Source organism: Rhincodon typus, chromosome 2, assembly GCF_021869965.1.
Source record: "Rhincodon typus isolate 14 chromosome 2, sRhiTyp1.1, whole genome shotgun sequence".
In the NCBI taxonomy this organism is placed as follows: domain Eukaryota; kingdom Metazoa; phylum Chordata; class Chondrichthyes; order Orectolobiformes; family Rhincodontidae; genus Rhincodon; species Rhincodon typus.
The window spans coordinates 96168612-96183787 of NC_063333.1; the positions used below are offsets into that span (position 1 = coordinate 96168612).

General features: G+C 38.7%; 1 protein-coding gene across 2 annotated transcripts in view; it reads right to left on the bottom strand.

The window, feature by feature from the left end:
• The window catches only part of creb5b (cAMP responsive element binding protein 5b), a 408265-nt gene that overhangs the window by 345476 nt on the left and 47613 nt on the right, over nucleotides 1-15176 (bottom strand). For both annotated transcript variants that reach the window (XM_048615065.1, XM_048615073.1), the window contains exon 3: nucleotides 6249-6342. In XM_048615065.1, the coding sequence (XP_048471022.1) occupies nucleotides 6249-6342 (94 nt within the window). The remainder of the gene's footprint in view (nucleotides 1-6248; nucleotides 6343-15176) is intronic.

The window sequence follows — 15176 nt, forward strand, 5'->3', positions numbered from 1 at the left end:
AAAAAAATCAAGAGGAAACTCTCCACTTGTCAGAGTCATACCTGGCACAAAATTGTTATTGTTTTTAGAGGTCAGTCATCACATTAATGCAGGAGTTCCTCAGGGTAGACATAATTATCTTTAGCTCTTTATTCAATTACTTCCCTCTATCATAAGTTCAGAAGCGGGGATGGTCACTGATTGCACAATGTTCAGCATTGTTCGTGTCTCTTAGATGCTGAAGCAACCTTGTTCAAATGCAGCAAGGCTTAGACGTTATCCAGGTTTGGGTAAATAAGTGGCAAGTAACACCTGTACCATATGTGGTAGACAATGACCAACAACAAAAGCGGTGACATCCCTTGACATTCACTGGCATTACCATCAACTTCCTGGGGGATCAACATTGAAGAGCAATTTAACTGGACTAGCCATGGAAATACAAAGGCTACAAGATCAGATCAGAGGCTAGGAGTCTAGCAGTGTGTAACCCATCTCCTGACTCCTCAGTGCCTGTCCACCATTTACAAGGCACAAGTCAGGGATGTGATGGAATTCCTCTAACAACACTCAAGAAGCTTGAAATCCAGGATAAAGCCTGGTCCCATCTGATTGGGACCACATCCACAATCATTCAATTCCTCTGAAGTTCAGTCGCAGCAGTTTGTACTATTTACAGGATGTATTGCAGAAATTGATCGCGATTCCTTAGACAGCACCTTCCACACCCATGACCACTGCATTTACTACTACAAGGGCAGCAGATACATGGGAATACCACTACATGCAAGTTCCATTCTAAGCGACTCATGAGACCATAACACCATAAGACATAGGAGCAAAAATTAGGCTGTTCCACCATTCAATCATGGCTGTTAAGTCATCATCCTGACTTAGAAATATATCACCATTCCTTCACAGTTGCTTGTCAAAACCTCGGAACTCCCTGCCTAGCACCATTTTGGATCTCCCTAGACGGAATGGACTGGGACAGTTCAAGAAGGCTGCTCAGCACCACCTTCTCAAAGGCAACCAGGGATAAGCAATAAATGCCGGCCCAATCAACAAAGCCTGCATCCCATGAATGATTAAAAACTTGTCCTGTAACTTCAAATAAATGTAATTGAATTCATCAAGCATGATCAGTTTTTTTTTAAAAATCAACATCCGAACCAAATGACTTACAATAAGTAAGAAGCCTTCCAACTACCTCCTCCACCTTAATTTGTACCCTATCCATTAATTCCGCTCTTTCTATTTCTACAGATATTTTGCCAGATTCCTCCTGCTTAGAAAACACTTGATAAAAGAATTAATTAAGTACTCTATCCTTCTAAGTTTTTTATACAGTTTGTACCTAACAGGACCACTGCACTTCTTACTTGTCCATTTACTGTTTATATGCTTATAGAATTTTTTAGATTGTCTTTTACATTAATTGTGGTTTCATTCACATTTTTCTCCTTGCAAGTCTTATTTTCCTCTCCATCTCTCCTCTCAACCTTAAGTATTTGATCTGGTTTTCACTCAAAGAATTGCCTGACATGTTCACTTTTTTTCATTTCATAATCATCTCTATCTCCCTTGTAACTTAAGGATCCCAATTTTTGGTTGCCCTACCTTTTACCTCCAATGGAATGTACTTGGCTTGTGCCTGAAACAACCCTTCCTTAAAGACCACCTATGCTCCTTTACACTTCTTTCCTTTAGTCTTTGGTTATATTTTACCTTGAATAAACCTCTTAATTATCACATTGAAATTAGCCCTTTCCAATCTAGGTTTTCTACTTGATATTGATCCCTGCTTTTCTCTATTACTAATCTTATTCATGTGATAAGAGTTCCCCACCAACATTTCATTCACGTGACCACCTCTTTTCTCAGCACCAGATCAAGTAATGCCCCATTTCCAATGGATCATGAACATACAGATTAAGGAAGTTGTCCAGAACACATTTCAGAAATTTATGCCCATCCTTATCCTTTATTCTAACATTATTCTAATCAGTATTTGGATAATTAAAGTCCCCCAATATTACAGTTCATAGTTTTTACATATCCGTTTCACCCTGAAATTTTGCAGATCTCTCTCCCGCATATTGGGAAGCATACAGAATACAGCCAGTAACAAAATTAAACCCTTGTTGCTTCCCAATTCTAAGCAAATGAATTATGTCCTTGCCCTCTCAGTGCCATCCCCCCTTCCCAATAACACAATGTCTTCTTGAATCTGTACTGCCACCCCACCTTCCTTTTTCACTTCACAGGTATGTTTAAAGAACCTGTTTAGATACGCTGTGAGTCACCTCTGGAACAGGTAGGACTTGTACCTTCATGTCTCAGAGGTAGCCATGTTTTTGTTATTGCCATTACAACATATTCCTACATCGCTTTTTGAGCTTGTTTCTCACCAATCTTATTCACGACACTTTATGCATTTACACACAAGCATTAGAATCATGTCTTTACATTCCCTGCAGCCCTCCATCATTGGCCCCTATCTAATATGGAACTACTACCATCTCTAATACTGCCCATCACTTTCACTTAGTGTATTGTATTCCTCTTTTCTACTTCTATATGCTAGTGCCCAACTTCCTGTTGGTTTAGTTTAAGCCCTGTCAACCACACTCATAAACCTCCTTGTAAGAGGAATGGTCCGTATATCTTTTGACATGCAACTTATTCCATTTGAATAGTTGTCACCTGCCACAAAACTGGTCACAATGCCCAGTCTGAAGCTCTGACTGGGCAGTTAGAGCCCAGTCTGGTGCACAAAAAGCAGGATCAACATTAGCTTTGAAATTTGAGAGGTCCATTCAGACTAATAGCAGGAAAGAAGCTGTTCTTGAACCTGTTGGCCATGTGTGTAAGCTTTTGTAGCAGAAGATGTTGGAAGAGGTAATAACCAGGGTGGAATGGATCTTTGACAATGCGGGCTGCCTTTCCAAGGCAGCGAGAAGTGTAGTGGAATCAATGGATGGAAGGTTGGCTTCTGTGATGGATTGGGCTGTGTTCACAACTTTTTGTAGTTTCTTACAGTCCTGGACAGAGCAGTTGCTCTGCCAAGCTGTAATGCATCCCACATAGAATGTTTTCTATAGTGCATCTATGATAGTTGGTGAGAGTCCTTATTGAAAATGTTAAACTATATCCCATAAGGAGTTAATTGTAATAGTCCGCAACGTCATCACAGAGAAGGAAATATGCACTCACATGATCTGAGTGTCTAATAGAAAGTAGCGTGGAAAAAGCTGTGCAGTTCTTAAAACTATAAATGTGTTATAATAAAGCTGTTTAATAGCTAGAGGTCTTCAAGGCTTATTGAAGCTACTCCAACACAACAGTAGAACAATACATGGTAACAAACAATGAAAAGTTGGTGATAGAAAAATTTCTGTCTCTACCGGAGAATTTCCAGAAATTTTCAGGTCTGAAGTCAGGCTGAACTGTAACCGAAGTAGCACAAGATTTGAGTCCAGATTAATTGCTGATGGACAGGAATAAAACATAGGAAACAGCAGTACGCCATTCAACGCCTTGAGCCTGCTCTGCCATTCAGTATTATCATGGTTGATCATCCACTTCAATACCCTGTTCCTACTTTCTTCCTATACCTTTAGCTCCAAGAACTATATCTAATTCCTTCTTGAAAACATTCATTGCTTTGGCCTCAACCGCTTTCTGTGGAAAGCATGGGTTTGGGAATTGTCCTATCAGGTGGTATGTTGCTGTAGAGGAAATTACTTTTTTTTTTAAATGTTTTAAAAGTAAATAAAGACCATGAAATGGAAAACTCACAAGATATTGAAATACTATTTTTATCTCTCCCTGGAAGGAAATTATTGGAGTTCAGAGATCCTGGTAGAAGGTCACAAGATATACTTTAAATTAGATATTGGAGGAATTGCTGTAAAGTTCATCAGGAAAAGATCTAATCAGTTTCTGCTAAAGAATGATTCTGGTTTGAAAGCCAAAAGGTTTCATATCAGGTTGTGCTTACTTCACACAATTCAAAGCTGCTAAAAGAGAATTTCCATCAAACGGATTCAGTAGATGACAGTGTAACAAAATTAGGGAAGAACTCAACATTCTGTAAATTAGACACTAACACTGAATTTTGAAAATACCACCAGAACAGGAGGAATCCCAGCTTCTCTCAATTTTCTTAACACTATCTGGATGATGTTATTTTAACAGATTAAACTTCGGAATAACATCAGTGGGCATCTTTCAAAGAACAATGTCTGATTTCTTAGTGTTGAGAATAAGCACATCAGAAATAATTTGAAAAAAAATTAGGAAGACAGAGAGTGATTGATGTCATCAGAGATATTAATATGTTATGTTTTTGAATTGGAGCAGACACATCCTCTACAGATTAGGGGCAGCACTGTTACAGGTATGAATTGAAAAATGCAGACCAGTCTAATACGTATAATTGATACTTGCATAGTTATTATCAGATGCAGAGAAAAGATAACAGTAATTGAAAGGGAATATTAGCTGCTACATGGGTGTGAGAGAAATAGAATGACTATGTCTTAACTCTTCACAAAACAATTGAAATGAACCACAAACCTTTAGTCACAGTCTTTTGAATTCAAAAGATATTGCAGCAATGCTATCAAAGTTCAAAGAGTGAATGAATTTAAGATTGTGAGTTTGATACTCATACGGTATATGTTCAAGGGAAACAACAGCAGATGCATTATCTTGCATTGAAACAATACTGAATTTGTGGTAGAAGTTGAGGAATATGTAACAATAAAAATCCATACATTACTGACAGTTACCCAAATCTGAGTGAAATAAAAGATGCTCATAATTCTCAGGCAAGGAACATAAGTGGATTAGAGATTGGTGCATTTGCGGATCCTATCTTCAGACTGCATTTCAAGCAGTGAGCACATCTGACAACAACCAAGAATTTACTTGTATCTAAATGACAGAATAGTAACCGCAAGAACAGCTTATAGCAACTGACAAGGGGAAACAAGTTGGCTTTCTTCAGGCTAAAGATGTGTTCTTTTACTGCAGCGAACAGGACAGCTCTTTCCGTTTCTGAGGTCTAATGGTTTCTGACCAAACATTCACACCCACAACATGTTCAGCTACCTGGGAACCAATCATGCAGTTGGCGAGCAGAAGGCTTTGTCATTGACAGCTTGTCACTATTCCACAGATCAATCAGTTATATATTGGCAGCCAAATCTCCCTTCATACACATCCCCTTGCTCCAGCTCACTTGTAGTAACCTCCCCAACAACAAACAGTGTGAGCAGCATTTAGTGAATATCAGGTAACTTGTTTTTAAAAAGTGCAGGAATCTTTTCCACAATCCTTGTTTACTTTAAAAAAAAAACATTTTCCCATTTCAGTCCACAATCAAAAATATAGAAAAATAGAAAGATACTGTGTTTAGACTTCAGTGTGAAAACATAATTTATTTTTTAAATGCTATTACCCCACCAAGTTCTGCACTCCTGTTCTTATCATTCCTGTATAATATATATGGGTTCAATCATTCTACTGGTTTTGGGTACATGCCCTATTCCCTGCACAGGAGAACAAGTTAAAAGCACGGTGAGATTTTATCTGAGAACTCATCTGAGCAATTTAAACAGCCCACCCACCCTTTCTTCTGATGAGCTGGGAATATCAAAAACATGTTTGGCTCAATAGAAATATATATGTTATGAAATATTCTTTTAAAAATATTTTATTGTAGCAATTAGGCTTCATTTCACCTTTTTTTATTCATGCAATTTCAAAGAGTAATGTCTACTCCAATAACTGCCAGCGATACAGAAACTGTTGATATAGGCAATTGTCCAGGTACTTGTGGAGATCAGCTTTATATATAAATGCAAACACGATTTCTATTTGGCACTCCTGCGTTAAATTGATCAGTGATCAGAGTGAAACTTCAGGTTCTGGGTGGTACCTTGCCCACATTGTTTCAACAAGGCCCTAAGCTCAATTTTGGCCAAGTATTAGGGCCCCACTCTTGTATACATTGTCTGCATGGTCAGCCTTTGTACTTAAGAAGAAATCACAATCAATTTGCACCTATTTATGATTCTGTAGATAATGAACATCAGTCTAAATTACTTTCTGGAGTTATATTGAAGGCTTTTACTGTTATATTCTTCTACATAAAGTATAATTTATATTTTTTTAATTAAATAAAGTACATTTTACAATATAATGTCTTTTGTAAGAGTTTACCAATGTGTAAATGTAATTATTGAATATTGTGTTCTTACCTGATAAAATATTATCTGTTTTTATTGCTGGAAATTTCAAAGTCATTTCATGCTTATGCCTGTGAATCATTAGGTGATCCTCTGTTGGAAATCTCTGTCAGACAAACAAATTTTACATTAACAGGCATAAAGTGTAAAAAATACTGAGCAGTTCATTTTATTTCAATCAGTTATAAATGTGATTCCACTTATTATGAATTTGAGTTGAACACAAAAACTTATCTATTTGAAAAAATATCATGTTGTAGACATTTTGCTATTTCAATAGTTTAAACATATGTAACTTGAAAATTATGAGTGATTAATGAAGTTTTCTAAGCATATAACACAGTGTCTTCGATAAGTATTAATGTGTCAAATTTATTATAAAATTGAATTGTACACACCACAACACAATTTATCTTTTCCAAAATCATTTCCACACAAGTCAACAAATACACTCTTTAGCTGGAACAGCAACCCAGCAGGTTCCAGTCTGCTGCCTCTTTTGTTCAGTTGACAGATATAATGCAAAGATAAAAGATAATAGCCCACTTTCAGTGCTGAATCAGTGGTTGGTCAACAGCATGCATCCCAGACAGGAGGCTTAGAGAGAGTTCAAAATTGGCCCTCAGACCTCATTACAAATATTTGGAAGAACATCTTCCACAAACCTCCTCAGATGACTTGCTCCTTTCCTGAAGAGGAGTGCCATGCTGCTTGCCTCACTGGCAGGAGCCTAAAGGAAGTTCTTGGGATTGGGGATGTGGACAGTCAATGATGGTGAAGCAATCATAAATGCTATGGAATCAGTGAAATGCTTGGCTCCTCATATCGCTACAGCAATGAATGTGGAACTTATTTCCAAACAAAATAAAGTTGTTTATCATTGGTAGCTCCAGGGACTACTGAAAAATCCCAGTTTCTACTTCTACTTCACTCATCACCAAACAATTTTCAGGAGAATGGGACCTCATTTATATCCTTCATTTACATTTGTGGGCTCCTAAAATTCATTTACTTGGCTGCTAGGAATTTGCCTCAAACGTGAACGCAATTACTCTATCAGTGGCCTGCACGCCTATGTAGTTTGGGTTCAGACCATCCCCATGCTGAACTGGCCATTATTTTACAGCCAAAAAAATGGGCAGAGTGCATAGTAATTCCATCTACTCAATTTATTCTGCCATATTTGTGTTGGTTTCAGAATTGCCAAAGTGGGAGACAATAAGTGAAGTAATTTAAGGTCACTTCACCTGACGAAGGGGCTATGCTCCGAAAGCTTGTGTTTCCAAATAAACTTGTTGGACTATAACCTGGTGTCGTGTGATTTCTGACCTTGTCCATCCCAGTCCCACACCAGCTCCTCCACATCATGAAGTAATTTAAATAATAGATATGGCAACTCTACGTATTTACAATTTGATTGATTGGTTCTAAATTATCCCACATGTATTTGTGAAGATTATTAGTGAGCTCAGTAATGGCTCTTGAGATTCTTTCCTGTTTCATTAAGTAATATCCACTGCCATACCTGGTCTCCAGTCTACAAGGTAGACTATCCACTTAATAATGTTGGCAACCTCAAATGGACAGAAAGACTAATGAGTGGATTAGATCAAGAACAGAAGCTCAGGATTCCACAGGGTTGCTAAGCACAGTTAGAGATAGAAAGATGCAAAAGCCAAGTAAAGACAATGCAAACATGACCCCAAAAGACTGATCATGGTCATGAATGAGTGACAGTAAAAAAGAGAGGAAGAAGAAATATCAAATGGGTGGATAACTTTGAGACATTGGCAAAGAAGGCTTGTAGAAAATCAGAGTAGAAGCAATACATTGTCAACAGCCCCATTATGGCTTTGGTGAAAATGAATAAATGACCCTGAGCAACAGACATTAAAAAAGGGCCAGTCGAATACAATGCAGGAATTAGTCTTTGCTCACTGTTTCAATGCAGATAACATGTCAAATTCACAGCTCCTACTAATTTGCATGGTTGCTACCTGCAGCGAACACGAAACGTGCAGTTGAGTAGGTCCATGTCTCAACATGGGTCCACGTTTGAGAGAAGCCAACAACGCAAAATTTATCTGTAATACCAAAAATCAACTCACATCTCTTGAAAGCGAGATTAATTCTGGTTGAGGTTGGCATTAGAAATACTTGTAGTTGTAAGTTTGACGAATGGTGAATCATGTCACAAAATGGAGACAGTATAGCCTGAGGTTTCCTATGATGCTCTGGATACTTAATGGAGATGGTGATCCACCCAAAGGTGGCCAAGAGGCTTTCAAACTTTGTGAAGGCAATGTGACAAGGTAGCCTTGGTAGGCAATGTGGACCTGTGCTGCAAAAGTTCAATAATGTCAGACAAGTAGTCAAGTTAACCACATTTCTTCAAATGTCATATTTCACTAACTGCACTATTATCTTCACAGACATTTCAATCTATGACATTCAAATACTCACTCATCAACAATGTCTATCAATCTTGACTCTCTCCTAACATTCATAGCTCCACCTGACTCTCACAAACTTACACTCTGTATGCCTCAGACTCATATCTCTCAGTTTACATGCTGCCAGATATTCGATGATGACAAATACCATAGTCACCAACTTCATCTGTCTTTCATGACAAGGTGGCACACAATGGGAGGCAGCAGGATCAGCTCATAACAAGTGTCAGGTGCAACATTATGTCTTTACCATAGAGAAGGAAGTACATGAGAACGCCCATTTCTGAATCTGTGGACAATGATGGGGGCAGAAATCAGAATATGATGGTATCCTATTTCTACTTGTCTCTAATCTCAGAACGTATTCTGACTTATAAAATACAGATGTGTTTGAATGCATCTTTTAAATTCTCCACAGCACAAATTTATCCTTCCTCTATTCCTCCTTCAGATACACAACGAATGCCACTTGGTCAGGCCACATGTGGAAAAGCAAGAAGATGAGCATGAAAAATATCCCTTAATTTCACACTCACAGCCAAAAGCTTGGCTACTGACACTTACATTATAGAGGATAACACAGGCAAGATCTGCATATGCTGAGACACTAGGCACAAGCAGCCTGCATCAATAGGAGATGAGCTTGCACATGAACTCTAATGCAAAACACTCATGCGCTAAGATGAGGCAAATTATAGTGAAAGGCTGATGGCAATACACCATGAAATGCTTAGTGTGTTGACAGGCCTGCTAGAAAACCAACATGCAATGTCAAGCAACATGATGGAATATGGCATTATGCATGGAGCTTGAAGTCAGTCCTCTTGGGCATGGAAATCGTGGTCAAATCTCATCATATTGATCTACAAATCAATCACTCCAATAGATTAACAACGTAAAAGATGTGTTCACCATTCATTGGTCTTGTCACGTACATTATCATATTCTGGTTCTGTATATTTCTCTGATGGGATAGCAGATTGCCCTTGCGAGTAATCTGTTTGGCTCAGAATACAGTTCTTTGTAGCTGCATCAGCCTACATTGTAGCACACTGCCTCTACAAATAGTCATTTATACCATGTGCCTTACCAAGTTATTTGAAAGCAAGGGATCACCTTGATACATAGAGAAGATTATACCTATGACACAACTTGCTATATTTGGATGTTCTCATAATTGTGTCAACCATTGAGTTTGTACTTTGAACCTGAAAGCTTTGTTGACCAAGGCTGATCATTTCGTACTTGCTTCCATTCTTCAGTAGATGTACGACACACCAAGTCTACAGTTCATCTCAAATCTTTCTGGAAGGCTTTCATGTAGGTGAAGGTGGTCACCAATTCAACAGTTCCATTTTCAAGCTCCCCATCTGAAAAGTCACAAATCCTTTTCTTTGTATCTCTCACAAAGTGATCTCGGGAATGTGAAGGCTTCTGTCCGAGTGACATGAACCCTAGTCGGTGTTTATCCTACTTTATTCTAATTCTGAATTGCTCCATATCTTTGGAGTGTCTTTTATCTCTTCAACTGTTAATCTTGATGCATTAACTCCATATAGACCTTCATCCACAGTTGTTAAACAAATGTAATGACTTGTCTTTCTGCATCAGCCACATCAGAGTCTAGAAACCTCTGAACCTTTGAAATTCTGCTAGGAGGTCTCTGATACTCCAATTTAAACAAGGGAATTTTGAAGATATTTGATAAGGTGCCCTTGACCTTTCCTTCCTGGCTAATTAACCAGCACACAGACTATGCCTGTTCTTGTCTCTTAAATGTTTTCTTCTTGAAAAACAACTGCTGTATTTTTAAATTGCTAGAAGACAAACTTCTTCAATGCAGCAACGTTGTTGCAATAGTGCTTGTGAGACCTTTCATTTGTTGTTGCTGTTAAGACTCTTGAATTTTTTTTAACTGTACTCTATCTTCATCAAATAGTAAAAGAATATCATTCTTAATGTCTCTACCTTAAAACAAAATTGCAGATTCACACCTTTAACCATTTCAAAATGGCAGTCACAGACTTTTCCAAGTACTGAAAAAAATCCAAACTCTTGATAAAAGTTTTTCAGCCCTCAGAATTATTTCCCTGGTCTTACTAGTTTGTGTTGGCTTCTAAAACAGCTTTGTTTCAGATGCAATTCAGTTCTGCTCCAGAATTCAATTTTAAACACTTCCATTCTGGAGCTTTGTGTCTGCTGTTTTCTTAAAGGCTTATTTCATAAGATTTGTACTCACTGCTCTGTAGCATTGCTCTGCAGCTGTTTTATTGCAGATTTTTCATGATTTTTTCTGCTGTATTTGCTTTCGCTATTTCTCCTCGGCCTTTTTGTGAATTCTTCACATTGTTAGTTGTTCAAAGCCACAATTCTCCACTGCTGGCATTATATCTTTTTAAAGATTTTGGTCTAAGAATCAATCACTTCTCAGGGACTGATTAACTGTGTAACTTAGTTTATTTTAAACACATTACAAGTATTAAAACAAACACTACAGCAGAGTGTCTGAATAAAAACCGAAAGAACTGCGGATGCTGTAAATCAGGAACTAAAACAAAGTTACTGGAAAAGCTCAGCAGATCTGGCAGCATCTGTGAAGAAAGTAAAAGAGCTAACATCTCGGGTCCAGTGACCCTTTCTCAGAACTCAATTCTGTTCTGAGTTCTCAGTTCTGAGGAGGGGTCACCAGACCCAAAACGTTAACTCTGCTTTTTTCTTCACAGATGCTGCCAGGCCAGCTGAGCTTCTCCAGCAACTTTGTTTTTGTTGTTGTTGTAGCAGAGTGTCTGAATTCAATATGTATTCCACCTATACACCTGTTCAGGTTGATTGGAGTACCTGGATTTCTTAAATTAAAATCTCTTAAAGATAAAGATACATATATAACAAATTCCATTAATAGACTTGTGGCCTTGTAACTAGGGCTGAAGAAAACATTTTTAAATCACTTTTGTTCAATATTCCCCAATACTCATCTGAGCTATCCTATTCATTTTTACATATTTGTAGAAGTTTTTACTGTTTGTGGTTTATATTATTTGCCTATTTTATTTCATGTCCAAATTTGTCAACTTTTTTTAAATAATCCTTTGTTGGTTTCTGAAATGTTCCCAATCTTCAGAATTGTACTAATTTTCTTTTAAAAATGAGGGGACAGTTAAGTGTTCACGTGAGGGAAGATTTGGCAAGTTGAAGAGGAAAATCGGCTCAAAATGCAGGTAACGATTACCAGAGTATTTCAGGCAGAGACAAAGCATACACAAATAAGAATGCACCAGCAAACAAAGTTTAGAGTAGGGATGTATGATAAAAAGACAGAATTAAAGTTCCTTATATGATTTGTGCATATTCCTATAGCTTTCACAATAAAATAGCTGAATTGATAGCACAATTAAAAATCAATGAGTATTCTATAATTGCTGTTAAAAGAGACATGATTAGAATGTGATCATGGCTCTGATCTGAATATTCAAGAGTATTTTGATATTTCAGAGGAACAGGAGGAAAGTAAAATGAGGCTAGTTACTTTGCTAACAAAGGATGAGACAGTACAGTACTGAGTAATTATTTTGGTTCAAAGAGTCAAAATATAGCATTGCTTTATGTAGACATAAGAAATAGCAAAGGGAAGAAGTCAGTGGTGGGAAACGTTTATAGGTCCTCTGACAGTAGCTACACCACAGGATAGCATATAAATCTCCTCATAGGTATAGCTACAACCACCAGCAGAAGCATAAATAATTAAGATACCATAATAATCATGGAAGATATTAATCTTCAAGCTGGTTAGATGAATCATATTCACAATAAAGGATGAGTTAATAGAACTTGTTCGGGAAGTTTCTTAGAACAGTAGGTTCTGGAACCAACCAGGGAACAGGTCATTTTTAGACCTGGTAATGTTTAATGAGACGGGATTAATTAGTGATTATAGTAAAGGATCCTTTTGGTAAGAGTGATCATAGCATGCTTGAGTTTCAAATTCAGTTTGAAGATGATAAATATAGGTCCAAAATTAGAGTTTTGAACTCAATTAAGGAAATTGCAAGATAGAGTTGGCTAAATTAGAATGGGAAAGTAGGCTGAGCAGGTTGGGACTGTATTCACGGGAGCTTAGAAGAATGAGAGCCACAGGGAGACCAATATTGCCTTTTCCAGCAAAAACCTGTCAAATCAGGTGTTAATCAGGCCAAGTGTGAGACCAACTTCCTTTGGAATTAAGACCCCAAGGACCCCAAGGCTCATAGCTCTTGAGCTCAGCAGTAGCACCACAGCTGTGGTTGCTGGCGGAAAGGCATCCCTGGAATGCCAGTATCGTAGAACAGCCAAGACAAAAGTAGATGATGTCAAGGCGGTAGTAGAGTGGGCTGATCGTCAGGGTGCCGGTTGATCCACCGCGGACAGTGGAAGTCGAGACCAAGTTAGACAATTTTGATCTATATGGGAGTCAAGGGTTATGGAGTTGGCAGGAAAGTGGAGTTACGCCGCAATCAGATCAGCCTTGAACTTGTTGAATGATGGAATAGGTTTGTTGGGCTGAATGGTCTGCTTCTACTCCTACTTCTTATATTCTTACAATCTTATGAACACAACCTTGGAGCAGCATCTCAAGACCGATATCTCAGAATATCACAGCAACATAAGCAGAAACCATCAATGTTTTGCAGTAGTAGCACAATCTTAAATTGAAGTCATGCATGATCAACTGGCTGCCATGCAAGCTCAGACTGTTGCCATCATGCTTACATATTCAATTGTTCAAAGGGACTTGCAGGCTGTTACAGCTGCCCAACCTGTCCTCCAGCAGGTTACTAAGATTGTTGAAGCAATATCCCAGCCGAGTGACAGCTCGTCTGTGGAGTATAATCTGTTGTCCTCTCTCAAAATGCACTGCATTTTGGCTAAATTCACAGCAACAACAGAAGAAAAGTAAGCAGTGGGACCACTGGCAAATAGACAATTGGGTTATTTTTTTCTGGTCGTGCAGTTGGACGTGACAATCCCAGACAAAATCAACAGCCTTGTCAGAGATGAGCAATCTTCACTGCCTCCTCACTTTCTCTTCCTCCTCCTACTTCTATGCTTATCATCATTAAAAATGGTGGTGATGGCTCTGCCCTCAGATTCTGCAACACGTGGCAGTCCACCAAGAAACTTGAAACCCACTCTTCCTAGTTTTGCCGGACTCCTGCAGGGTGGAAACAATTGGCTAAAAGCTGACAGATGGACCACCAACCGCCTCTGACATTATTTTGTGAACACAGGAAGAGGCATCAAGTGGGTGCCTAATTGAGACATGAAATAGGGCCATTAATACCCAAATAAATGCTTCATCTCACTGCCACTCCAATTTAACAGGCAATGGAGCTGTACCCCATATGTATCTCATAAGTTGAACACTACACACTGCTGTTTAGTTAAAGTGGGGGAGGGGTGCCTGCTTTTTTGTTCTCCTGGCCACTTGAAGGCCCCTGCTACAGTCTTTCCTGCCCATCTCAATCACCCTCAGAGCCTTTTCAAACCTGCCCCCACACACAGACCTTAACCAAGGCCTGCCAAACCAGCCCTGGTGAGATCCCAGACTTACCTCAGTTTAAGGTCATCCATGGTTCCTTTTCTTCCAAGGTCTCCTGCAATACAAGCAGTGACCATTGACCTTAGTTTGATACAGAGATGCTGGCCAATCCTATTAAGTGGACCTTCCTGCTGGAAATGCACAGAAGTCCTGCCTCATTCTAATTTAAACATTACCATATACAAAATTAAAATGTTTCAAATAAATGTCCCAAAAAAGATGCCCTGCTTCTGAAATTTATACTGAGATTTAGGAATCCCACTTCAGTGTTTAATTGAGAACACTATTATATCATGCAATGGCCTATTCTATCATGTTCTTTGTGGCAATATGTTTTTTACTGCACGAATGTCACATGTCTATGTATGGATTTTGCAGTAGAATCACAAACCCTGTTGGCCACAAATAGCCTACTTACACAGTAAGATACCTAATGGTCTGTAGTGGTGACTCAAGTGCAGATGGCACAATGGACAGACAGAATGAATAAATCATGAACACTACCAGCTTAGCTAACAGTGATCTGCCCCTTCCTCTGATCACACATTAACTAGACATTGAGGAAGTGGAATCCATTTTGTTTCCAATATATCCGACAGTTGACACCATGACACAGGCAAAGTGACACATGTCCAGTGAATGCCACCCTGCACTGAGGAGAAGCCACGTGCTGTGTTTATTCCATCTGCCTGTCTTTGGAATGAATGAAACATATTCAGCTCAGCCACATATAATTCATGGCCACAGTCACCTTCACAGCCTCTGGCAATGCCGCTCTCTGTCCTCTTCTGAGGCTACAGCATTTGGTAGATTTCCGTGAGGGCATTCTTAATGAAGCACAGGCATCCAATACACTGTTCCTCATTAAGGTTCAGATTGGAGATTTGTATGCTGAAAACCCAAGGCTGATAT